The sequence below is a fragment of the Oncorhynchus clarkii genome, chromosome 8 (assembly GCF_045791955.1).
Source record: "Oncorhynchus clarkii lewisi isolate Uvic-CL-2024 chromosome 8, UVic_Ocla_1.0, whole genome shotgun sequence".
Taxonomy (NCBI): Eukaryota; Metazoa; Chordata; class Actinopteri; order Salmoniformes; family Salmonidae; genus Oncorhynchus; species Oncorhynchus clarkii.
In genome coordinates, this window is record NC_092154.1 from 18630504 (window position 1) to 18655647 (window position 25144).

Here is a 25144-nt window from a genome sequence, read left to right on the forward strand (position 1 = left end):
GTGTGCCTTGAATTCTAAATAAATCACATACAGTGTCACCAGCAAAGCACGCCCACACCATCACACATCCTTCTCCATGCTTCACGGTGGGAACCACACACGTGGAGATCATCCGTTCACCTACTCTGCGCCTCACAAAGACACGGCAGTTGGAACCAATAAACTCAAATTTGGACTCAACAGACCAAAGAACATATTTTCACAGGTCTAATGCCCATTGCTCGTGTTGCTTGGCCCAAGCAAGTCTCTTCTTCTCATTGGTGTCCTTTAGTCGTGGTTTCTTTGTAGCAATTCGACAACGAAGGCCTGATTCACGCAGTCTCCTCTGAACAATTAATGTTAAGATGTGTCTGTTACTTGAACTCTGTGAAGCATTTATTTGATCTGCAATTTCTGTGGCTGGTAACTCTGATAAACTTATCCTCTGCAGCAGAGGAAACTCTGGGTCTTCCTTTCCTGTGGCGGTCTTCAATGAGAGCCAGTTTAATCATAGCACTTGATGGTTTTAGCGCCTGCTCATGAAGAAACTTTCAAAGTTCTTGAAATGTTCCTGATTGACAGACCTTCATGTCTTAAAGTAATGATAGACTGTCATTTCTCTTTGCTTATTTGAGCTGTTCTTTCCATAATATGGACTTGGTCTTTTACCAAATAGGGCTATCTTCTGTATACCACCCCTACCTTGTCACAACACAACTGATTGGTTGAAACATATTAAGGAAAGAAATTCCACAAATTAACTTATAACAAGGCACACCTGTTAATTGAAATGCATTCCAGGTGACTACCTCATGAAGCTGGTTGAGAAAATGCCAAGAGTGCAAAGCTGTTATCAGGGTAAAGGGTGGCTACTTTGAAGAATCTCAAATATAAAATATATTTAGATTTGTTTAACACTGTTTTGGTTACTACATGATTCTATATGTGTTATTTCATAGTTTTGATGTCGTCACTATTATTCTACAACATAGAAAATAGTAAAAATAAAGAAAAACCATGGACTGAGCAGGTGTGTCCAAACTTTTGACTGTTACTGTATGTATACATCTTGAAAGCGCGGGAGGTAATTACACACTTGGCGTTACAGACAAGAGTTACATACTAATGCTGAACACATTCTTGAACAACTCAGAGGTACACAATAAGTGCCACCTTATTGAAAGCAAGGGTTATGCATTGCCAAATCCATTCCTCTATATAACAATGCAAGCATTGTATCTGAACCTGTGTTGAGTCATTTTTATCAGTGCTAACAATATTTTCATAATTTTTCATTAGCGTTGCATTGTTCCCGGGTCATGCTATTAGTTATCCCAGCCCTCGTCTGGTATGTCCGCCCAGCCAACAACTACTTCAATTAGGACCTGTCAGTCAAAGAAACTCATTAATAAGAGTCCATCCAATTTTGAATGAACTATATTAGTGTTCCATTTTTGTCCTACTCTTTGTAAGGACATTTATTTCACTGAGCTCATAATCTGCACTACATGGACTTGTCCTGTATGCCAGTATGTCATATATGCCAATGGTCTTAAAGGATTGAGATGTGAGGTAAAACTAATGATTGATTCCTGGTCCTTGACATAAACAGTGAAGATCGGAAGATGATCAGGGAATGATCCAGTAAAAAGTTCAGTTGCTATGTTGCTACGGTGAACAATAGGCAGCCTGGGAAAAACTTTGCCTCCAACTTTGTTTGCAGTTTTGCAGGCGTCTAAATAATTAACTGGTCTCCATCCTGACTTCTGCAAGGAGACACCAGCTAGAAGATGAAACTGAATAGGAATGGGCACCGGAGCCTTTTAACTTTGACAAGATTCCCAGTTGGGGAAAAAACATAATCATGAAAAAGTTGCAGCTCCTGGCAAATAACACAATTTTCTACAAATGTTCACGCATAACAACACAACACTCTCAGACACACACAAACACAAAAGCCTAGACTGAGAGATTGATAGATATTGCTTTCATCAACGTCATCACAGTTTAGAATGACTAAGGAATACAAAGTTATTATTATTTTTAAATGCTATTTAGTGGACGGTAAAAACGCACTGGGCACAGACGTCAATTCAATGTCTATTCCACATTGGTTCAACGTAATTTAATTGAAATGACGTAGAAACAACGTTGATTCAACCAGTGTGTGCCCACTGGGAAATGTCTTTCACAGCTCTTCCACACAGTCGGTCTGCAACGGTGTCTGTAAAAGTGTCCTTTCCAAGGCAGAGAAAGAGAAACAGGACGGTCATTCTGACAGGGTGCACGGAGAGCTTAAACTCTGTGTGTTCCCATAGAAAAGCCCCTCTGCCACTGGGCTGTCCACTGTGGGTGACCAAGTCAAGGGGAAAGACGGAACACTGTGGGGCTACTGTGAGCTAAAGCTCAGTCATGCACGGCAGATTCAGGGGGATTTAGGTGGCTCGTCTGCCAGCAATAAAAGACTGAAACAGGATACTTGGGAGATTAATTACCTAGATAGGCCACGATAATGCCATTTAAATGGGAAAGTAATTAAAGTGCACCTTCCATGAAAATTATTCATTGCTGACGGATTGGGTGACAGACAAATCAGGAGGCATTTACAGAAAGCAACAGGTTAAGTGCCAGAGAGCTTGTGCTTCGGGGAGACCAGCGCTGTCTTATTGCAGCTGTTGAATCGGACTGCTTTGCCCGGCTCTCATCAAATTACTGCATGTGGAGGGGCAGAGCAAAAAGAAAGAGAAAAGAATGGGCTCCCAGGTAACGTAAAACCACAGACAAACGCTAGAAAGGAGTATCCGCTTAAGTAGAAAATTACACCGGCTCGGGTGGTGGAAGTCAGTGGGGAATCCTCCGAATCAATCAATCCATTCTGTTTAAGGCCACCATGACAGATTAGGAATCAATCAATGGGCCTTATTGTTCCCAAAAGTGTTACTCTCACCAATGCATTCAGCAATATCCATTTTGTGGTGATGAAGTGTGGATAAAGTGACCGTATAGATTACCGCTGGAGAACCTGAGAGTATCGGCTTGCATGGTTGCACTAGAAGTCCAAATACTTCACACTCCCAACATTTATCTAACTAATTTCACTGTGTTAAGGGAGATTGATTATCCAATCATTACACTAATACTTTGATGTTGCTGTACACCTTCATACAAATGACTGACATCAGACAGTCAAGTAGTCCTGACAACACTAGCAGGCCAACAACTTTGTTGAAAGGGGGATATTTGTTTCTCATGCAAAGCCAGAGCAGAGAGGCTTTTCGGATCAAAGTGAAATGCTTAACTTACATTCATGCGTGCTAGAATGCATATTTCCCTGGGTGAATTGGTAGCAAAGGGAATAGCGTGTTCTTCCCTTTGAATGTTTAAATAGGTTTGTTCATGAGGGCACTCCAATCTCCTTTATAGTACCAATGAAGTTAATCAAACAATAGTCCTGAAGGAGATTCTCTCAAAATAAACAAATAAGCAATTGTTTTATCTGAATCCATTCATCTATAACAATTTATTAAAGAAAGGCTTCCTATATTTTCCATACACTTCACCTCAACAGTTCCACCATGAAAGATGATGTCATAAAGAATAAAAGACAACCCCAATCTTCATCTAGGTGTAAATAATACATGTTGCTTAGTTACAGTATATCCCAGTCCCACTCTGACTCATGCATGCTAGAGGGCTCTGAACACAAACAGCATTGCTCAGCGATAGTAGAAGTTTCTTTCTGATCGCTGCTCCTGGCTAATATGAGCAGTCAGCATTCAAATCATTTCCCACAGCTTTTCCCTTTCTCTCTTTATGATATTGTTTATGCCTCTTGCTGCTCGTACCTCAACAGCATCATCATCTGTGGCTGTGTCCCGCCACCACAACACTCCTATAGCCATTCCACTTAACCAATTCCAATCTTATTTCTACCTTGTTCTCCAGTGAATTTTCTGTCTGAGATGTGCACACACACTCTGTTGAATAAATATGAATGGTTATTCCATGAAAGGTTCCCACTCACTGGCTCCTGCCAGAACAGAAGGCCTTGTTTACAAGTGTGGCGGCATGAAAGCAGGCGGAGCACGGAGGACCTTCGAGGATGGCTCTGTAGAGTTGTCCAGCAACAATAGAGCCCTGATTGAAATGCACTCTCTGTCTAGCTAGCCTAACTTTCCACGAAAAGACCTTCCGGAAAAACTCCACATCATCAAGATGCGATGACAAATTTCTATTCATTCACCTGTGGAGGAGGTGGTGAGGACTCGAGGGGGGCGGGGGGAGTCGGATAGAAATCAAGATGATGAACTTGCACTGTGTCTCCAACAGTAGCTATTTAAACACTGAGATGAGAGGTAATTAGGTTTTACTTGGAACAATAAGCACTCAGCACCTTGTACAGTTCCCCAGCTCCACGGCTGCAGCCTGCCTCATCACAGCCTCACTCCACACACTTCCTTTGGTATAATTAGGGGAGGTGTGAATTCCTCATCAGATGGATCACCATCTGCATTCGAGCAGCACTGCGGAGCATTCCTTCCCCCAGTCAGTCCCTCTACTCCTCTCCTCCAGCTCCCTCTCCTCTCCTCTGCACAGGCTGATTATCATGCAGGAGAAGAGAGAGGCACCACCCGCTAGAGGGTTTCTCCTCTCCCTCCTCTCTTTAAGACCTTTTCTGAACCACAGCTCGCTCTCTCTCTCTATCTCTCTCTCTCTCTCTCTCTCTCTCTCTCTCTCTCTCTCTCTCTCTCTCTCTCTCTCTCTCTCTCTCTCTCTCTCTCTCTCTCTCTCTCTCTCTCTCTCTCTCTCTCTCTCTCTCTCTCTCTCTCTCTCTCTCTCTCTCCCCCTCCCCATCCATCCCCCATCCCCTTCCCCAGGAAAGGTTAATCAATTCTGGATGATGAGCCGTAAAGGGTTTAATAATGCAGTCATTCTTTAACGATGTGGCCATGCATGCTTGCTCGGAAAGGGGCCATTGTTTTAGGAAGCGCCGACGTTCCAATTACAAAGCGCTGGAGCGTTCCCTAACGGCTCCGGGAAGAGCAGCCGGACACAGTGAGGGGCCAGTGCTAAGAGCTGAGCAGGACGGGGTTAATGTCTGGCTTCTACGTGCACAACAACACTCGGATTCTTCCTGCTCTCTCACATGAAGATCTCACTAACAATATGTGTTTGCCCATCATCAAACTGAAGCCAAACAATCTCTTACATCCATAATGTTGAAATCAGTCATCTTGTATCTAGGCTATAGGTTAATAAAACATATATCAACACATCTCATTACAATAAATAGTGGAGTGCATCTTAAACTAGGTTTGCCTCAAATAGTAGCCTACATAGCTTCAAATAGTAGCCTACATAGCTTCAAATAGTAGCCTACATAGCTTCAAATAGTAGCCTACATAGCTTCAAATAGTAGCCTACATAGCTTCAAATAGTAGCCTACATAGCTTCAAATAGTAGCCTACATTGCTTCAAATAGTAGCCTACATAGCTTCAAATAGTAGCCTACATAGCTTCAAATAGTAGCCTACATAGCTTCAAATTCCTTCCTCATCAAAATGCGTCCCTTTATTTCCTTCCATTTATGACGGCTAAATATTCCTCAGGGTGAGCAGAGTAATTGTCTGTTGTCAACATGTAATTATAAGAGGCTTTGAGAGAGCCATGTGTTAATTGTTTTCCCTGTGTTTTCCTGCAGGTCTCCCTCCTTGCAGTGTCCATGTGTCCTTGGCAAGGCAACCACCAGCACCATCCAGCGTGTGTCTCTGTCATCAACTGTGTCACAGAACATACATCATTCCCTACAGTTTATCCCAAATGTATTCTGCTGCCTGGCAGCAATTACCATCCTCTTCCACCCATTTCTCTCTGTAACCTTCTGGCAATTTAAGAATGGAGGTTGTCGCCATATTCGTTTCTCTACTTTGTTTATTTGATCTTTTCATTTCTCAATACATGCCAAATGTGGTACAATTTTCTATAGTGCAATCAAACGTTGCAGAATGTAACAGATACTGTATGAAGCTTCATCTTCCTAGGAGAGTATCATAGCACCACAAGGACATGGCTGGATGTGCAGGACTAACCCAAATCTTTCAGCAAAGAATTCAAAGACTTGCAGCTCTTCTCCATTCATGTATAAGGTTGGGTAGGGATGATACTAAACCCCAAAAGAAAACATCCCTTTCCTTATTTCAGTTAGCCAGTAATCTGAAAGGTGCCTCAAAGTAAAACTTAAACGTATACCACAATAGCCTATGAGTGCCCCACATGAGTCCCAGAATGCTCGTACAAATGTAGGATCTTAATTTGATCACCCTGTTGCAGGAGAACTTTTAAACATTTAAAACTGGTAGTGTATTCAAGGTTTAAAAATGCTTCTGAAGTTTGTAATTTCCACTTTTAAATGTCGGACTTCAGAAAAATGTATCGGCCCCTACAAAAATGTCCATGAATTATAATGCACATAATAATTCACATTTCCTGTTGGTGAAGGGTTATTTTCCTGCTGTAGAAAAGTGACTCAAATTAAAGATCCTACATCTGTAGACACTGGTAAGCAACATGGTTATGATGATAATATTCCCCATACTCTCTTTATATGCCACAATGGCTATGCAATCCTCTTTTTTTAAATTATTAAACCATACAATCTACTTGCCGTGAAGCCGCTCAACATTTATATTACATTCATTCATCTAACAGACTCCCATCCAGAGCGATCCAAAGGAGCAATCAGGGTCAACACCCTGCTTAAGGGCACGTCGACAGTTCTCCCACAAGGTCAAAAACAGGGACCTGTGCAGTCCTCTTTCAATAACACTAGTTAGTAGGTCCTTCTTACGCCAACTGGATTTCATGGATGCTTGAGCATGATAGACACATCTTGTTTGGTGGATCCATAGAAATAATGAACAAATAAAAAGATCTAGTGCAGCCTTGAGTTGGAGTGTGTCACCCCAAAAAATACAGCATTTTAATTATGGTAGGTTCCCAGGGGCGTTTAGCGACACGCACTGTTTCCTATGGTAAAACTGGCAGCAAGCCTTGCTACATTAATAATGTTTGCCACCATAGCTCTGACGCACACTTTAAATTAATCTGGGGAATATGCAAACTGTAAATGTTGTGGATAATATCAGCCTATGATCATTAAAGCCAAAGTAGAATGCTTAAGGTACTTAAGGTGCATGTTCTCAATTGAACTTCACTAATGACTTCAGTGCAAAATACCCATATAATTCTGTCAGAATGTGCTGAGACTAAAGAGCAAACTTTTAACATTATATTGTATCCTAAAATGGCCATATTTGACTCACTTATCCTGAACATCTAGAAGACCAAAAAATGCTGCATATGAACATTAATTACATTTCTTTGTAACGCAATCATGAAAGCAATTCCAGCTCACACCAGCCCTCATCAGCCCACAGCAGCCCACACCAGCCCTCACCAGCCCACACCAGCCCTCATCAGCCCACAGCAGCCCACACCAGCCCTCATCAGCCCACAGCAGCCCACACCAGCCCTCATCAGCCCACAGCAGCCCACACCAGCCCTCATCAGCCCACAGCAGCCCACAGCAGCCCTCACCAGCCCACAACAGCCCACAGCAGCCCTCACCAGCCCACACCAGCCCACAGCAGCCCTCACCAGCCCACAACAGCCCACAGCAGCCCTCACCAGCCCACACCAGCCCACAGCATCCCTCACCAGCCCACACCAGCCCACAGCAGCCCTCACTAGCCCACAGCAGCCCTCACCAGCCCACACCAGCCCTCACCAGCCCACACCAGCCCACACCAGCCCACAACAGCCCTCACCAGCCCACAGCAGCCCTCACCAGCCCTCACCAGCCTTCACCAGCCCACAGCAGCCCACAGCAGCCCTCACCAGCCCTCACCAGCCCTCACTAGCCCACAACAGCCCTCACCAGCCCTCATCAGCCCACACCAGCCCACAGCAGCCCTCACCAGCCCACAACAGCCCACAACAGCCCACAGCAGCCCACACCAGCCCACAGCAGCCCACACCAGCCCACAGCAGCCCACAGCAGCCCACACCAGCCCTCACCAGCCCACAGAAGCCCTCACCAGCCCTCACCAGCCCACACCAGTCCACACCAGCCCACAGCAGAGGAATATTGAAGTTCACCCGGCACTTCTACTTTCTCTCAGTGTTCTAGACAATTAAACTGAACTGAATACTGTAACTCTACGAGCCTACCTGCTTGACTGGTGGCGACGCTGACTGCGGCAAAAAGCCTCTGGGTGCGGCTGAGGTCAGAGACCCCGTTGACGGCCTCCACCTCAAAGGTGTAGTTGGCGTGGGCCAGTAGGTCCACCACATTTACGTAGGTGTCCACTAATTCCGCCTGCTGGGGGGAGTATCCCACGTTCCCCCCGCACGGCACGCACTCCTCGGGCTCCCAGCTGCAGCGCCGGCACATAATCCTGTAGGTGACGTCGTTGCGACCGCCCATGTCGGCCGGCGGGCTCCACTCCAGGCTGACGGTGGTCTGGTTGATGTTGTAAACCAGGTTCTGTGGTGCTGAGGGAGGTCCTGTTAGGGCAGGAGGGAAGACAATGAGAGGAGGGAGAGGAGGAAAGGCGGGAGACGATTTAATGAGGAAGAGGAGGGAGAGTTAAATAACAGAGTGCCAGGGAAGGAAAGTGACAGCCAACCATATGTGTGCACTGACTGGATCTGTGGTTCACCGTTCTGTTCTGTTCCCTCAGACTGAATTCCACGGGACATGCCAGCTCTAAGACTGACACACAATTACGACAGAACTCAGATCTAAAAATAAAAACTAGTGCAGGTCGTCAGAGGAAGTTAAATACAAGTAAGGTCAATGTAGAGGAGGTGCTGAAATAGAAATAACCCATGGAGACCATTATAATGCAAAATGACTGCATTACTACCACTCTGATATGATGCTGTGCATGCTAAATATGAATGTTAATCGTTAGCCACTGGTCGTGTGCCCAACGTCATTTGTTTTCTCCCATTTAAGGGGTGTTTTCATTGTTAATCAGCAACAATTATGAATTATTAATGTCTGAAGTACTCAACATTGTAATGTCAAGTGTGCACCAGTATTTACTTTTGAGTGTGATTATCCTTTTATAGAGATTGTACCTATTGAAAGGTGTGAATGGCTCATGCCAGGACAAGGTAGACCCTTTTTGGAAAAATGTAAGATTTGTAGGAATATCCCATTTTGAAATGATTAAGATGTCATTACATTGTATAATTATTCATCCTGAATGGAGGATCAAAGGGAGGCATAAAGGGGCATTATTAGCTCTCCCTCAGTGCTCCCCAAAATAGAATTATCCCATGGTGAGACAAAGGGTTTCCTTTCCAATGAATTGCAGAGACACTAAACATTTGAGTAAAATAGGCAGACAGACAAGTCTGACTCACCACAGAATTTACAAGTGAAATGTAATCTCACAACAGCCTCACAACAGCCTATAGAATAACAATCAGTTCCAGAAAGTCTCCAAACTGCACTACACAAACCATTGCCCTCTGAACAGGGGGTGTAATGGCAAAGAATGACATTCCTCTCATAAAAACAATGATTTACAAATTGCTGCTTTTATCATTCAAATTCCAGCCCTTGTTTTTATGACCCAGATGTTTACATACTGTACACTTGAAATTGAGTGCTCGTTTTATAGCCCCCTTAATGCACCATACAGATGTAGGATCTTAATCATACACAGTTTGCTACAACAGGAAAATAATCCTGCAGCAACAGGAAATGTGTATTAGAATTACTGGACATTTTTTGTAGGGGTTGACACATTTTCCGTTAGGGCAAATAAAGTCTGACGATTGAAAGTGGAAATTAGAAACTTTAGAAGCCTTTTTCAACTTTGAATACCTACATCTGTAGATTATGATTTGTAATCTTTGTTCATTAGCATTTTTAAAAAACATCTAAAATTCTAAACGACTCCATTTTCATCAGAATGGTTCCTCTAGTGAACCAACCCTCGCAAGGCGCTTCTCAACCCATTTAATGAGACAGACGTATTTACAAACAGGTAATAGGTATGCTTAGAGCGAAAACTACAATCGTCTGTGTTAAAAATACTGCAAATTTTGTTATTTTACTCATTCCTCCCAGAGGGAGAAGATGGTGAGACTCGGGGCTCTGAAGATGAAAGAGGCACCTGTGGCAGGTGAAGAGGAGTGGCGGCGTGACTCTAGCGAGCACCAAGGCACAACTTCAGCACTGTCGGCGACACTCAACTTGCGTCCTTAAGAATCTTCAGGGACAAAGAGCGAGAGTCACACAAACAAGCACACGCACACATACGCACGCACGCACGCACACACACACACACACACACACACACACACACACACACACACACACACACACACACACACACACACACACACACACACACACACACACACACACACACACACACACACACACACACACACACACACACGTCTCTGGGGTCTGTTGGTACTGCATTACAATGATCACGGTTACCAACAGATAATAGCTAGTTTTACTCAGCCACTCTCATTGGGTCTCAAGTGACAAATACCAGGGCAGTGATTTCAGAGATAACAGCTGGAGGAGGATATTGAAATAGAATTTGAGTGGCCTGTGTTTTGGTCTTGGTCTTGTTTTTGCAGACATGCAATACGGTGCAAGCTTCCCCTCTTTGTCCTTGGCTAGACATAGTGCTTCCTGTTCACTGGGTTGGCTTGGTTCCCTGCCTCGACACAGTCCTCTCCAAGCCACTGTAGGGTGAGGTGACACTGTCCTCCCCCGCCTCACCTGCAGCTCGGAGGCGCGACACATCCCGAGCGTCCACCGTCTGTCTGCTGATCCTGGTAGCTCAAGGGCTTGCTGCTCTCGCCTCTCTGTCTCTTTATGTTTCCCTCTCTCACCCCCCTTCCAGGTGAAGTTTAATTTCCCTCTCTCACCCCCTCCTCCCAGTGAAGTTTAATTTCCCCCTCTCACCCCCTCCTAGCAGTGAAGTTTCATTTGCCTCTCTCACCCCCTCCTCCCGGTGAAGTTTCATTTCCCTCTATCACCCCCTCCTCTAGGTGATATTTCTATTCCCTCTCTCACCCCCTCCTCCCGGTGAAGTTTAATTTCCCTCTCTCACCCCCTCCTTTAGGTGAAGTTTAATTTCCCTCTCTCACCCCCTCCTTTAGGTGAAGTTTCATTTCCCTCTCTCACCCCCTCCTCCCAGTGAAGTTTCCTTTCCCTCTCTCACCCCCTCCTCCCAGTGAAGTTTCCTTTCCCTCTCTCACCCCCTCCTCCTGGTGAAGTTTAATTTCCCTCTCTCACCCCCTCCTCCTGGTGAAGTTTCATTTCCCTCTCTCACCCCCTCCTCCTGGTGAAGTTTCCTTTCCCTCTCTCACCCCCTCCTCCCAGTGAAGTTTCATTTCCCTCTCTCACCCCCTCCTCCTGGTGAAGTTTAATTTCCCTCTCTCACCCCCTCCTCCTGGTGAAGTTTCCTTTCCCTCTCTCACCCCCTCCTCCCAGTGAAGTTTCATTTCCCTCTCTCACCCCCTCCTCCTGGTGAAGTTTCCTTTCCCTCTCTCACCCCCTCCTCCCAGTGAAGTTTAATTTCCCTCTCTCACCCCCTCCTCCTGGTGAAGTTTCCTTTCCCTCTCTCACCCCCTCCTCCCAGTGAAGTTTCCTTTCCCTCTCTCACCCCCTCCTCCAGGTGAAGTTTCATTTCCCTCTCTCACCCCCTCCTCTAGGTGATATTTCTATTCCCTCTCTCACCCCCTCCTCCCGGTGAAGTTTAATTTCCCTCTCTCACCCCCTCCTCCTAGTGAGGTTTAATTTCCCTCTCTCACCCCCTCCTCCTGGTGAAGTTTCCTTTCCCTCTCTCACCCCCTCCTCCCGGTGAAGTTTAATTTCCCTCTCTCACCCCCTCCTCCAGGTGAAGTTTAATTTCCCTCTCTCACCCCCTCCTCCAGGTGAAGTTTCATTTCCCTCTCTCACCCCCTCCTCCCGGTGAAGTTTCATTTCACGGATTGGCCTTCCATAGCCCTCACATTCTGAGATGTCTCAGTCACATGCTAGCTTCTTCCTTCCAACACGGCATTGTGTTGTGTGCGCATATGTGTGTGTCAGCACACACGTACGTGTGTGTGTGCGTGCGTGTGAGTGTGTGCATGTGTGTCCTGCCACCTCCTTCTCATAGCGTAATGCAGCTATTTCTCCAGAGACAGGGTGAACCTGTGATATTGCTGATGAATAACCGCCTCTGACAGCACGTTCTCACTCCCCCAAAGTGTCAACAGAATCTAATGGACGTTTCTCAACTGAATTATATTGCATAAATCAAGATGGCTGACTATTTTGGTTAATAGCGGTTAGTTGATAATTAGGTCATCTTCCTGAGCCTGTCGCTTGTCTGTTTAGAGTTGAGTTAGTCAGAGGGCTTAGGAGAAAAGAATCCTGTGCTTATCTGGTGTGAGAGAAAGCTGCGCTGGGAGAGAGAAGTGCTCCAGGCTGTCTCAGCCCTCCACTGCCCTACAGATGTACAATCTTCATTTGATCACCCTGTTGCGGGAAATGTAAAACTTTGGAGTTTAAAAAGACTTCTGAAGGTTTCAATTTTCGTTTAGAAATGTCAGACTTGATTTGACCTTAAATAGAATGTATCAACCCCTACAAAAATTATAATCCACATAATAATTAACATTTTCTGTTGCTGCAAAATGATTTCCCTGCTTTAGAAAACTGTCTCAAATTAAAATCATACATCTGTATTAGCTCACTAATTGGAGGGATGGAAGGAGAAAGGGGAGGCTGGTATTCAAATCAGCCAAGCAGTAATCCTTAATCTACAAACACGTGTCATGACCTTTGACCTGGGTGATTAAAACTTGGCTGAGTGAAGCCATGCAGAAGAGAGGGGGGCTGTGATAGGAGGAGAGGAGTGGGGCTCTTACATTTCACTGGCACCCGAACACCCCCTAGCAACTACAGGCAGGAATCAGCATGGTTTCTTTCTCTCTGTTTCTCTCTGTTTCTCTCACTCCCTTTCCCTCTCCCTCTGTGAGATGTCAACTTGTTGAGGTGGCAAATTTGAGTGGGACGGGGGGCGAGAGGAGCTGGGGGGAAGGAAGGGGGAGATGGGGAAGAGGGGCTGGAGGGGGGAAGGGGGAGATGGGGGAGAGGGGCTGGAGGGGAGGACGGGGTGAGATGGCTGATCACAACTGCCCTTTTCAGATGCTACTACCACCAGCACTATTCACAGCTGTCACATGATTGATGCCCACTCCCCAACCAGTCAACAGCTTCAAGTCTTTGCCCCAGCTTCTGCTTGGAAAAATGTTTGCAGCATTCCTGCAGTGTCACCCGCATACAGTTTTCATTATCTCTTGGCTTTGCATAAAAATGGAGTGAGCAAATATTGTAAAAAGATTATCATACAAGGTTTTTTTTCCCTTCTCTCCCAACATGCAATATTTGCAACAATTATAATGCAAAATATATTGTTTGACTAGTGTCCTAATTTTTGTTCTGCGTGGCTGTTTGCCTCTTGCAATGAATTACCTCCCGTGATGTTGCATCTTTATATTCCCCTTCGTCCAATCTTCATCTTAGATGTCTAATCCATCTGCTGCAGAGATCTATCTGTTTGTGCAGAGCCTAACATAAGGGAGGTTTACAAGCGCCCATTTCAAAATATGTCAATCAAGCTGTTTGCTCAAGCAATGTAAATTCGCTTTCGTTTACTATTGTACCCCAGACCATACAAGACCCCACAAAGAAAATGTCCACGAACATTGATGTGGTCACAATAACTTCATCCAGCAATAATTTACATATGCAGGCATAAAAGCATTGTTAACCTTCTCTATTGGTTGAATGGGAAGAATTAAACTTTACTTAATATTGGTAATTTTGAATACAATGAATATTTTTCTATGTTGTATAAACCTAGACATAGTGAATCTGTGAAATAGAGAGCTCAATCTCCTGTTTCTTCCAAAGTGATTCTTCACAGCAGAACAGGCAGAGGGCATCGACAAATAACAAACCAGATGTGTTCTTCTCTTGGTCAATGTAAGAGGGATTTGCGGAGCAGTAAAGTGAGTCTTTTCATAAAAGCCACAGGACGGCCTTGGTGGAGACTGGTTACCGTGGAAATGTGGGCTTTTTTTCTACCACTTTTTGATTGGAAGGGATAGGTACCAGGCAACAATTAGGTCAAATTGCATTCAGTGTGTCCTGTCCTTGTTTCAAGTCAATGACTGTATTAAGACTGGCCAGAACAAACATGGGAAGAGCTCAACAGAGAGAGAGAGAGACCATCCTGATTCCTGCCTGTAGTTGCTAGGGAATGGTTGTGGGGCAGTGAAATGTAAGAGAGAGAGAGAGAGAGAGAGAGAGAGAGAGAGAGAGAGAGAGAGAGAGAGAGAGAGAGACGCTGGAATAACTCACTAATGATAAATCAGCCTGTCAGACTTACAGAAGAAGTCCACTTTTCCACCTCACCTTATTAGCCCAGTCTTGTACCACCCTGCCTACGCTACTGTTCCTTTAAATGAAGACTAATTTCATTGTCCCCCTATCTCTCCCCGTTCTCTCTCTCTCGCTCCCTCTCCTTCTCCCTCTCCCTCTTCCTCTCCCTCTTCCTCTCTCTCCACATCTACATCTACCTCTCTTTCTCTCTTGGCTCTCCTGAATCAACCTGTTTGGGAGCAACAGGAGTGGATTTGGGAGCAAATGAGCCCCGCCCTGTAAAATGAATCCCCTGGCCTGTGTAAACAAGTCATCAATGCTTGTCACATAATTGCCACATTGGCCAGGACAAATGGAGACACAGGGTGCTGCCAGGGCTACTGCTGCTGACTGTAATTGCAATCTTTTAGATGGGAAATGGCAAATTAGCTACCAGCTAGGGGGGGGGGGGACAGACACCCAGGCCCATTAACATCATTCTAAAGACATATTGGGAAGCTTAAGCAGGGCTCTGGTATGGACTCTGGAGTGGGTTTTCACCAGACTTCTCCAGATTAAACATTCTCAGGGTGGTCAGTAGGGATCTGGAAGGGGTGCGAGATTGTGTTAATGGGGGCATAAATGCAGACTCTACTACAGGTCCTTCCTTCATTTACTTAGCAACACTCCAGTACTTACTTGTGCAGGCCACAGAGGGTGGGTCTGAGTGCGCCCGGTAGTAGCCGTCCTCACAGTCGCAGCGCCACAAGCCCTCCCGGTCATTGTAGCTGTGTGCTGGGCAGCGCGAACACTGGAGGTCCTGGGACGAGGACTTGTAGAACCCACGGCCACATGCTATGACCAGGAGAAGAGGAGAAGGGAGAGAGAAGGGAGAGAGAAGGGAGGGAGAGAGAGAGAGAGAGAGAGAGAGAGAGAGAGAGAGAGAGAGAGAGAGAGAAAATACTTTAGTTCACACTTGAATTCCCATAAAAGAGAAAGGGCATGATGGAACAGAGCATTACACTTGTGCTCACATCACAGAGCAGCTGGTGTTTGGATCAACCTGCCCCTCTGGCATCATCAACAAGCTTAACAAACTCTACTTAAAAACACATCACAAATATCACCATGGCAAAGCCTGCACTGCATGGGGAAAAATCACTGCTTATTAACCAGAGGAAAAATCTGGCTATATTTGGTGCATTTTTTATCCTTTAGTCTTTAAGTTACTCTGTGTCCAAATCAGTAAGGACTTAAATATGGTCCAATCACACACACACAGTCGTGAAGAAGGGGTGACATCGCTTCTTCCCCTTCAGGAGGTTGAAAAGGTTTGGCATGGGCCCTCAAATCCTCAAAAAGATATACAGCTGCACCATTGAGAGCATCTTGACAGGCGGCATAACTGCTTGGTATGGCAACAGCACCGCCCTCGATCACATGGTGCTACAGAGGGTTGTGCGGACAGCCCAGTACATCACTGGGGCCGAGCTCCCTGCCATCCAGGTCATCTATATCAGGTGGTGTGAAAAGAAGGCCCGGAAAATCGCCAAAGACTCCAACCACCCAAGCTCTTCTCTCTGCTTCCGCACGGCAAGTGGTTCCGGTGCATCAAGTCTGACACCAACAGGCTCCTGAACAGCTTCTATACCCAAGCCATAAGACTAAATAGATAACAGAACACTGACTATCTGAGTTGACCCTAGTATTTTATTTTAATTGTTGGCTCCATGCACACTCACAGGACCCTACACACTTACACACACTGACACTCCAACACACACATAACATACACACACATTTATAGACTCTACACACACACACGCACACGCACACGCACACGCACACGCACACGCACACGCACACACACACACACACACACACACACACACACACACACACACACACACAATAATAATAATTTACTCTGCTGCTACTCAGTTTATCATTTTGGGGCGGCAGGGTAGCCTAGTGGTTAGAACGTTGGACTAGTAACCGGAGGGTTGGAAGTTCAAACCCCCGAGCTGACAAGGTACAAATCTGTCGTTCTACCCCTGAACAGGCAGTTAACCCACTGTTCCTAGGCCGTCATCGAAAATAAGAATTTGTTCTTAACTGACTTGCCTAGTTAAATAAAGGTAAAAAAAATCAAATAAAAAAATATATATCATGATACCTAGTCACCTTACCCCTACACATACAGTGCCTTGCGAAAATATTCGGCCCCCTTGAACTTTGCGACCTTTTGCCACATTTCAGGCTTCAAACATAAAGATATAAAACTGTATTTTTTTGTGAAGAATCAACAACAAGTGGGACACAATCATGAAGTGGAACGACATTTATTGGATATTTCAAACTTTTTTAACAAATCAAAAACTGAAAAATTGGGCGTGCAAAATTATTCAGCCCCTTTACTTTCAGTGCAGCAAACTCTCTCCAGAAGTTCAGTGAAGATCTCTGAATGATCCAATGTTGACCTAAATGACTAATGATGATAAATACAATCCACCTGTGTGTAATCAAGTCTCCGTATAAATGCATCTGCACTGTGATAGTCTCAGAGGTCCGTTAAAAGCGCAGAGAGCATCATGAAGAACAAGGAACACACCAGGCAGGTCCGAGATACTGTTGTGAAGAAGTTTAAAGCCGGATTTGGATACAAAAATATTTCCCAAGCTTTAAACATCCCAAGGAGCACTGTGCAAGCGGTAATTTTGAAATGGAAGGAGTATCAGACCACTGCAAATCTACCAAGACCTGGCCGTCCCTCTAAACTTTCAGCTCATACAAGGAGAAGACTGATCAGAGATGCAGCCAAGAGGCCCATGATCACTCTGGATGAACTGCAGATCTACAGCTGAGGTGGGAGACTCTGTCCATAGGACAACAATCAGTCGTATATTGCACAAATCTGGCCTTTGTGGAAGAGTGGCAAGAAGAAAGCCATTTCTTAAAGATATCCATAAAAAGTGTTGTTTAAAGTTTGCCACAAGCCACCTGGGAGACACACCAAACATGTGGAAGAAGGTGCTCTGGTCAGATGAAACCAAAATTGAACTTTTTGGCAACAATGCAAAACGTTATGTTTGGCGTAAAAGCAACACAGCTGAACACACCATCCCCACTGTCAAACATGGTGGTGGCAGCATCATGGTTTGGGCCTGCTTTTCTTCAGCAGGGACAGGGAAGATGGTTAAAATTGATGGGAAGATGGATGGAGCCAAATACAGGACCATTCTGGAAGAAAACCTGATGGAGTCTGCGAAAGACCTGAGACTGGGACGGAGATTTGTCTTCCAACAAGACAATGATCCAAAACATAAAGCAAAATCTACAATGGAATGGTTCAAAAATAAACATATCCAGGTGTTAGAATGGCCAAGTCAAAGTCCAGACCTGAATCCAATCGAGAATCTGTGGAAAGAACTGAAAACTGCTGTTCACAAATGATCTCCATCCAACCTCACTGAGCTCGAGCTGATTTGCAAGGAGGAATGGGAAAAAATTTCAGTCTCTCGATGTGCAAAACTGATAGAGACATACCCCAAGCGACTTACAGCTGTAATCGCAGCAAAAGGTGGCGCTACAAAGTATTAACTTAAGGGGGCTGAATAATTTTGCACGCCCAATTTTTTTGTTTTTGATTTGTTAAAAAAGTTTGAAATATCCAATAAATGTCGTTCCACTTCATGATTGTGTCCCACTTGTTGTTGATTCTTCACAAAAAAATACAGTTTTATATCTTTATGTTTGAAGCCTGAAATGTGGCAAAAGGTCGCAAAGTTCAAGGGGGCCGAATACTTTCGCAAGGCACTGTATCTACCTCCATCACTCCAGTATTCCTGCACATTGTAAATATAGTATTGGAACTGACCCTGAATAAAGCTTCTTACTTTATCGTGTTCTTCTTATTTTCACTTCTTGTGTATTTTTGTTCTACCTTGTTATTTTTAGTATTACATTGTTATTGATTACTGCATTGTTGGGTTTAGAGCTAGCAAAAAAGCATTTTACAGTGCTTGTTCACCTGACATAAAAAAAACTTGAAACTTGAAATAAATAAGGGTTTTTGCTAATCAAAGCCCAGTCGGAGAGAGAATGTTGTCCTACAGTGCTCCGTGGGGTGCTACCATAGAACACAGACAAGGTTGTAGAAATCCTAAATGGATTATTTTAATGTTTCACCTTCAAAAGAAAGAGGTGAGATGAATAGGCTTGTCCACCAGGGATAGGAGACAGTGAATAATTCACTATCGTTCACATGGTTGTTTGTGTGGGTCCATTGACATGTCTCAATGACAATTCATTAATTCAGCCGCTGATTCAATCTATCCACATGAGCATCTTGAATTATCACAGATCATTGTTTTATGCAATGGGCCACAAACTAAATCGTGAGGGGACAAAAAAGGGCATACTTCCAGACAAAATCCAGCGATAATAACATTTTTTTAGCAAAGAAACAATTCCAGTATAATGAATACAATTATTCATATCGAGGGCTTTGTGAATCACATTATCCAAATTCACTTTTAAGCATTACAGGCTGACTACACCGCTCGCGAGCACTTCAAAATAAATTTAGACATACATGTTATTCAATTATTGCACCCACACCGCTCGCGTGTGCCAACGAGCGCCTGCGTTGCCAAGGGCTAAAATAGAAATCAGTTCTATTTCTGATGCAGATCTCGCTGCAAGTCCTGCCTCTCAAATCTCCTCATTGGTTTATAGAAGCAGCTACCCATTGGTTATACCCACGTGGGTGACTGAAAGACAAACAAGGTCAGTGCCGGAAATGAACATAATTTATGAAAGTTGCCAATCGCAATATAAAGTCAAGAGAAGAAAAAGCCTGGAAGGAGGAGAGATGGCTAGAAACGATTCGGTTGACCGTTTAATGTGTGGATTAATTGGTGGAGTAGAGGACCTTGTGCATTTCATGTAAAATAACAATTCAATGTTTATATCCCAGGACAAATTAGCTAGCAACAGCAAGATAGCTAAATAGGACAAATTAGCTAGCTAGCTAAATTGCCATAAATGTTTAATGCTTTTCGACCTGTCCCCAAATGAATATAATTGGTTCAGAGTTGGTTTTGATATTTTAACCTGCGTGTCGTGATCGTGTTTGGTGTGGGGGGACAAAATATATTTATGCACGATGGCGCACGCGCGCAGGCGGTTTGGGTTCCATGTTAGTGAATAGGGAAATTCTAGGTTTGGCTTTTTTTCTCTCAACACTAAGTCTGCTAATCCACGGTGACCTACTGTTGGTGTAAGATCCTTTGCTAAGCCTTCTGGCCACATGATTTCTGTTCCAATCTGCAAGGAGTCTATACGCCTGTAAATAGCTCTGCATACAAACTAGCAAATTATATAAAAACATTTAAAAAATTCAATTTTTTCATGAGCTGCTGGGGAAATTTTCATGCCGATGTTTCCCATTTCAGATCTCCGTTGCACTCTTTTTTCAAGCGTTCAAAATCGTTGGCCATACTAAAATAGAGAGGATAAGGGAACCCAGGTTTCCTCATTCTAACACCGTCTCAGCGCGTGGAGGAGAGCGAGGGATGGGGTTTCCCCATTTCAGCAACATAAAAGGCCTGTCACTCTCTATTTATCTCACCAGCCTCATGAAACAAGACATTATTCGGAGAAAGGGTGGGAAAATGCATGATTTTAGCTCTAACATTACTTTAGCTGAGATAGCTAGTAATTGAAAACAGGATTTTAAGGCTGTGAGAGAGGTGCCTTTGGTTAGAGTTGTGTGCTGCCTGCCGAAACATATTAGTCACACATATTCTAATTTACCAATCTACCATAACATTAGACTTTACGTGCAAACAATGTACCTGCGCAAAGACACACACATAATGCGCTATACCATACTCTGATAAGACTATGTAAATATTCACATATTGGCCCGTGTCTGTGATCACATAGAGCAGTCCATTTGAGGCAAGTTAAAGATTGGCCAACGGTGCTGTTTGAAAGGCTGCTTTCTCCTCTCTTCTCTCACCACGCATGGCTGTTTAAACACTCTGATAAGCCAGTGTGTCTGTTTACCTTTAGGTTTGAGTAGTGGTGCTCCGCTAAGTGGCCAGCAGTGTGGAGGGGAGGCCCAGCTGAGCCCAGGGCTGCCTGGCTACCATGTTCCCAGGCTGAGCCTCCACGTCGCTAGCTAGCAGGCCCAGATTAGTGCTATCTCAGCCACTAGAACCACAGGGATTTCAAAAGTAAATAGTACTCCAAGTTAAAGTTTCCATGAAAAAATACTTAATTTTCCTTGTTTTGTCATCAGGGCCCCTGTGTTTATCAACGTGTCTGACCGGCTTTGGCATCCGGAAATGTTTACAGAAGCAACAAGGCGGCAAATTAGGGCCTCAAATCCAACAGCTGTGTGACATGGGTAACCATTTTCTGGGCTCGCCCTGGCTCTCCCTCTCCAGCACTCTCTCACAGTGCACTGAGTGACATGCACAAACACAGCCATCCCAGAGCCTGCATTCCAGTCCCAGCAGCACAGACCCTTTTGGTCAGATCCTGTTCCTGGCATCATCAGCTGAAAACACACTCTTTAACGGAGATGTTGAAGCATTAGGTAAAAGAGGGTGATAGTTTTTTCCCCCTCATTTTTCCCTTGCAGCAACACATTTATTTGGGGGGGGGGGGGGGGGATAACACATCACTGTATAATTACCCTGGGTTTAATCTCTAGTGCTTGTCTGTAATATCAGGACAAACCCGGCCTGCCTCTCATACAGTATTTGAGAACTTCACTGACACGGAAACACATTAGAGCACCGTACACGTCCATCTCCTGACTCACAATAATCCATTGCGTTTTACATTGACGCCGAATCCGACATACAAACTCATACGTGGGGGAAAAAAGTACAGAGACTACTTGAAAATGTCTGGTTTTGTGACACCCGCCCTACACTACCACTCAGATAAAGACTAGGTTAATAGGCTGTGCTTGTTGACACAGACGGTGGGTTAAAAAACATGGAGAAGGAGCTGGGATAGACAACACAGGCCTTATTTACACCACACTGCGAAATTAGCCGGTCTTTAGAGAACAGGGCTGAGGTTGAAAATACAAGTCTGACATTACACCAGGCTCCTTAGCGAGGGGCAACAGACAGCATCTGTCATTTACCTTACAGTGGTCAAACGCTTTCATTCAGCGATGGGGGGAAAAAAACTGTCTGCAGTCAGCATTTTATGCACTGTACTGATAGAAAAGGAAAGGCCTCACTCTGGGGCTAGGAGCACAGTTAGGGAGGAATATGCCCTGACTGACTCCCTATACTGAGGACGTCTCAATCACTCTCCACATCACTCTCCACATTGCGGGGCCACGAGAGGATGAAACAACAAGCCGTTATCTCCAACAGACACACACTAAGAAATTAAATTCTCAAATTTTTCAAGATACTGCTTTGTCTGTTTCCTCCGAGCTCGGCTTCTTAACATTCTTCAATTCCATCCAGACGCTCTCTATGTTTGGCAATTGAATGACAAACTGGGTAAAGGACACAGAGTCAGAAAAAGGAAAGAGGATAGATGAGATTCTCATCCTGTGCTGACATTTTGTGACAGGCTGACATATTGCTTCCTGTGGCCTTACCAGATGATAATTATTCCTAATGTCTCGGCGTGACGCAATGGCACTTGAGTTTTTCCTTCGGTTAATCTTCCACTTAGATTGACAGATTGCATTTCATAAAGGGCCCATTACCTTCTAGCTAGTTTTACCATTCCAGAAAAGCAACAGTTTTACCTCACTTTTAGAGTCGGTGAAATAGGGAAACAACACTCTCCACTTCCCTAATAACCCTCACATCTAAACAGGCTAGTTCTCCATATAATATACTGAGGAGAGAGGGGACTTCAGGCTCTAAACAGGCTACTTCTCCCTATCAACTACTGAGATCAGAGGGGACTTCAGGCTCTAAACAGGCTAGTTCTCCCTATCAACTACTGAGGACAGAGGGGACTTCAGGCTCTAAACAGGCTACTTCTCCCTATCAACTACTGAGGACAGAGGGGACTTCAGGCTCTAAACAGGCTAGTTCTCCCTATCAACTACTGAGGACAGAGGGGACATCAGGGTCTAAACAGACTAGTTCTCCCTATCAACTACTGAGGACAGAGGGGACTTCAGGCTCTAAACAGGCTAGTTATCCCTATCAACTACTGAGGACAGAGGGAACTTCAGGCTCTAAACAGGCTACTTCTCCCTATCAACTACTGAGAACAGAGGGGACTTCAGGCTCTAAACAGGCTAGTTCTCCCTATCAACTACTGAGGACAGAGGGGACTTCAGGCTCTAAACAGGCTAGTTCTCCCTATCAACTACGGAGGACAGAGGGGACTTCAGGCTCTAAACAAGCTAGTTCTTCCTATCAACTACTGAGGACAGAGGGGACTTCAGGCTCTAAACAGGCTAGTTATCCCTATCAACTACTGAGATCAGAGGGGACTTCAGGCTCTAAACAGGCTAGTTCTCCCTATCAACTACTGAGGACAGAGGGGACTTCAGGGTGAGTATGGTGGTGGTGGTGGTTGTGGTGGTGGTGGTGGTGGTGGTAGTGGTGGTGGTGATGGTGATTTTCGTGGTGGTGGTGAGTGTGGTGGTGGTGAGTGTGGTGGTGGTGATGGTGAGTGCGGTGATGGTGGTGGTGGTGTGTGTTGGTGGTGGTGCTCCAGCTCTCCTGACCCTCAGTGAGATGGACTGGTGTGGGCTAGTCTGAGGGCCCTGACAGGGCCGGGCCTCCCCCTGGCCACCCTCTCATCCAGCCTGATTATGTGTTAAACCAGCCTGCGTGTCTGTCAGGATGGATGGAGAAAGAATGTGAGAGTCGGCAGGCCGGTGAGTGGAGGCCGCAGAGACCCGGAGTGAGAGAGAAGCTTAGAGAGATAGCACCCCATTAGAGTGATAAAGGAGGCCTAGGGAGAGAGCTGCAGTCGACAGGACCAACAGCCAGGCAGACCGGGCTCCGCTCACTGATGTATGCCAGGTGAAGCAGGTCAAACACGATAAAGGAAACAGATTATTTTCTAATTTCAAAACGCCATTGCCTTTCCAATAAACAGTCTCTGTCGCCACCGCCGCTACGATAGGGAAATGTCTTTACAAATATCAACTATAAACACCGGCCCCACAAAATATGGGAAGCTTGTCTAGGCTGGTTTTTATGAATCCATTTCCTCCGAGAGTCTTTTCCTTCTTCCTTGTTTTGCTTGATCTGACCTCAGTGCTCCGTTGTCTGGCTACACAGCATAAACACATTTATCTCCTATTCACCCTGCGAGGTGTTGTTTCATCAACTCCATTAAACTGCTAACTCAATGTTCATATTACCGGGGACATTCTTTGCTAGTAATTTAAAAACACCCTGCTTCTCAACGTTCACAGAGCCATGAAATTCTATTCCAGAATCATTGCTTTAGGTCCATGACTGGGTTTTATTCTGAGGGCATAATATATAATTATGAACGTGACACTGTGTTGTTGGAGAGGGATGTCAATAGCCCTGGAGAAGCTGGGTTCTTCTGCATACTGTGTGGCTCTGATTAGATGGGTGTTTTTGCCATGGCAAGTAGTGTGTTAGGACATCCATCAAGCTCTGTTTACTGACATGTTGTGTACTCTACACAGTTGGGGTTTTTTTTACGCTAATGCCCTTTGGTTTTTCTTCAACAACCTCTCTTGTTTCCCATGGAGTAAATCTTGCGAGTAATTTCACAGCATCCGCCTAGCAACAGGTGTTTTTAGACTTCTCCACCTCTGTGAGAAAAAAACATCTTGAGGTAGCGTACTGCACTTTTCTACTAAATCTCCCTCTTTTTTATCCATAAAGAAAGAAAAGAAAGAGAAACTAAGCTGAACAGTTGGGCTTTTGCCCCGAGACATGTTAATCTCCCACCTTTGAAAGGCGAGGCGCCTACCCAGCTCCTGGAAACAGTGGCACAACACACAAAGGAGAGGAGGGAGAGAGAACTGAGACCCTGCTGGAACCCTCTTCACAGGGGACGGGGATAGAGTTTCAATGTCTAACCCCTTCCAAACAAGCTACTTTCAAACACCTACACCTCCTGTGGGCTTTTGAATGGAGGGGTGGAGATAGAAGGAGAGAGGAAACAAGGCTACAGTGAGCAAAAAAACTAAACAAACTTTCAGATGAAGAATTTTAGCTAGAAAGACCAGATTGAATGGCTGGAAAACCTAAAAACGATCATATTGTCACTAATTCTTCCCACATAGGCCCACACCACACATAGCTTGAATGGCTGTGCCTGGCTATGCGTGCACTCAGCACACCTAGACAACCCCTCCATTCATCGGTGCTACCTTTGCTTAAGGGGAGATAAGTAGCTTTACTATGAGAAACAAAGAGAAGATTAGCATTCCCTTACACTGTGTTGGATGGCACACTGCTTTGGCCTCCAAACAGCCAAACTCCTGAGGAAGTGTCTGGTTGGACGTACCGGGCTAAGATCAAAGCTAGCTAGCCTACTGATCAAACTTTTAAAAGTCAAAAAAATATTTTCTGGCTACCTAAATATTATTTAAATCTTAAAGTATTTTCGTTTTATAATTAGAAATATACACATAATTAGGAATGAAATATAACAGAAAAATGTACTGATTGAACTTATATTAAGTAAAACAGCAGGATAATGTATCAGCTGTGC

General features: G+C 44.7%; 1 protein-coding gene across 1 annotated transcript in view; it reads right to left on the reverse strand.

Annotated features, from left to right (window-relative positions):
* LOC139415057 (ephrin type-A receptor 7-like) overlaps positions 1 to 25144 on the reverse strand; it is a 74135-nt gene that overhangs the window by 37452 nt on the left and 11539 nt on the right. Inside the window, exons 4-5 of the mRNA XM_071162818.1 lie at positions 15134 to 15289; positions 8209 to 8544 (exon numbers count right to left, since the gene is read on the reverse strand). Of these exons, the coding sequence (XP_071018919.1) occupies positions 8209 to 8544; positions 15134 to 15289 (492 nt within the window). The remainder of the gene's footprint in view (positions 1 to 8208; positions 8545 to 15133; positions 15290 to 25144) is intronic.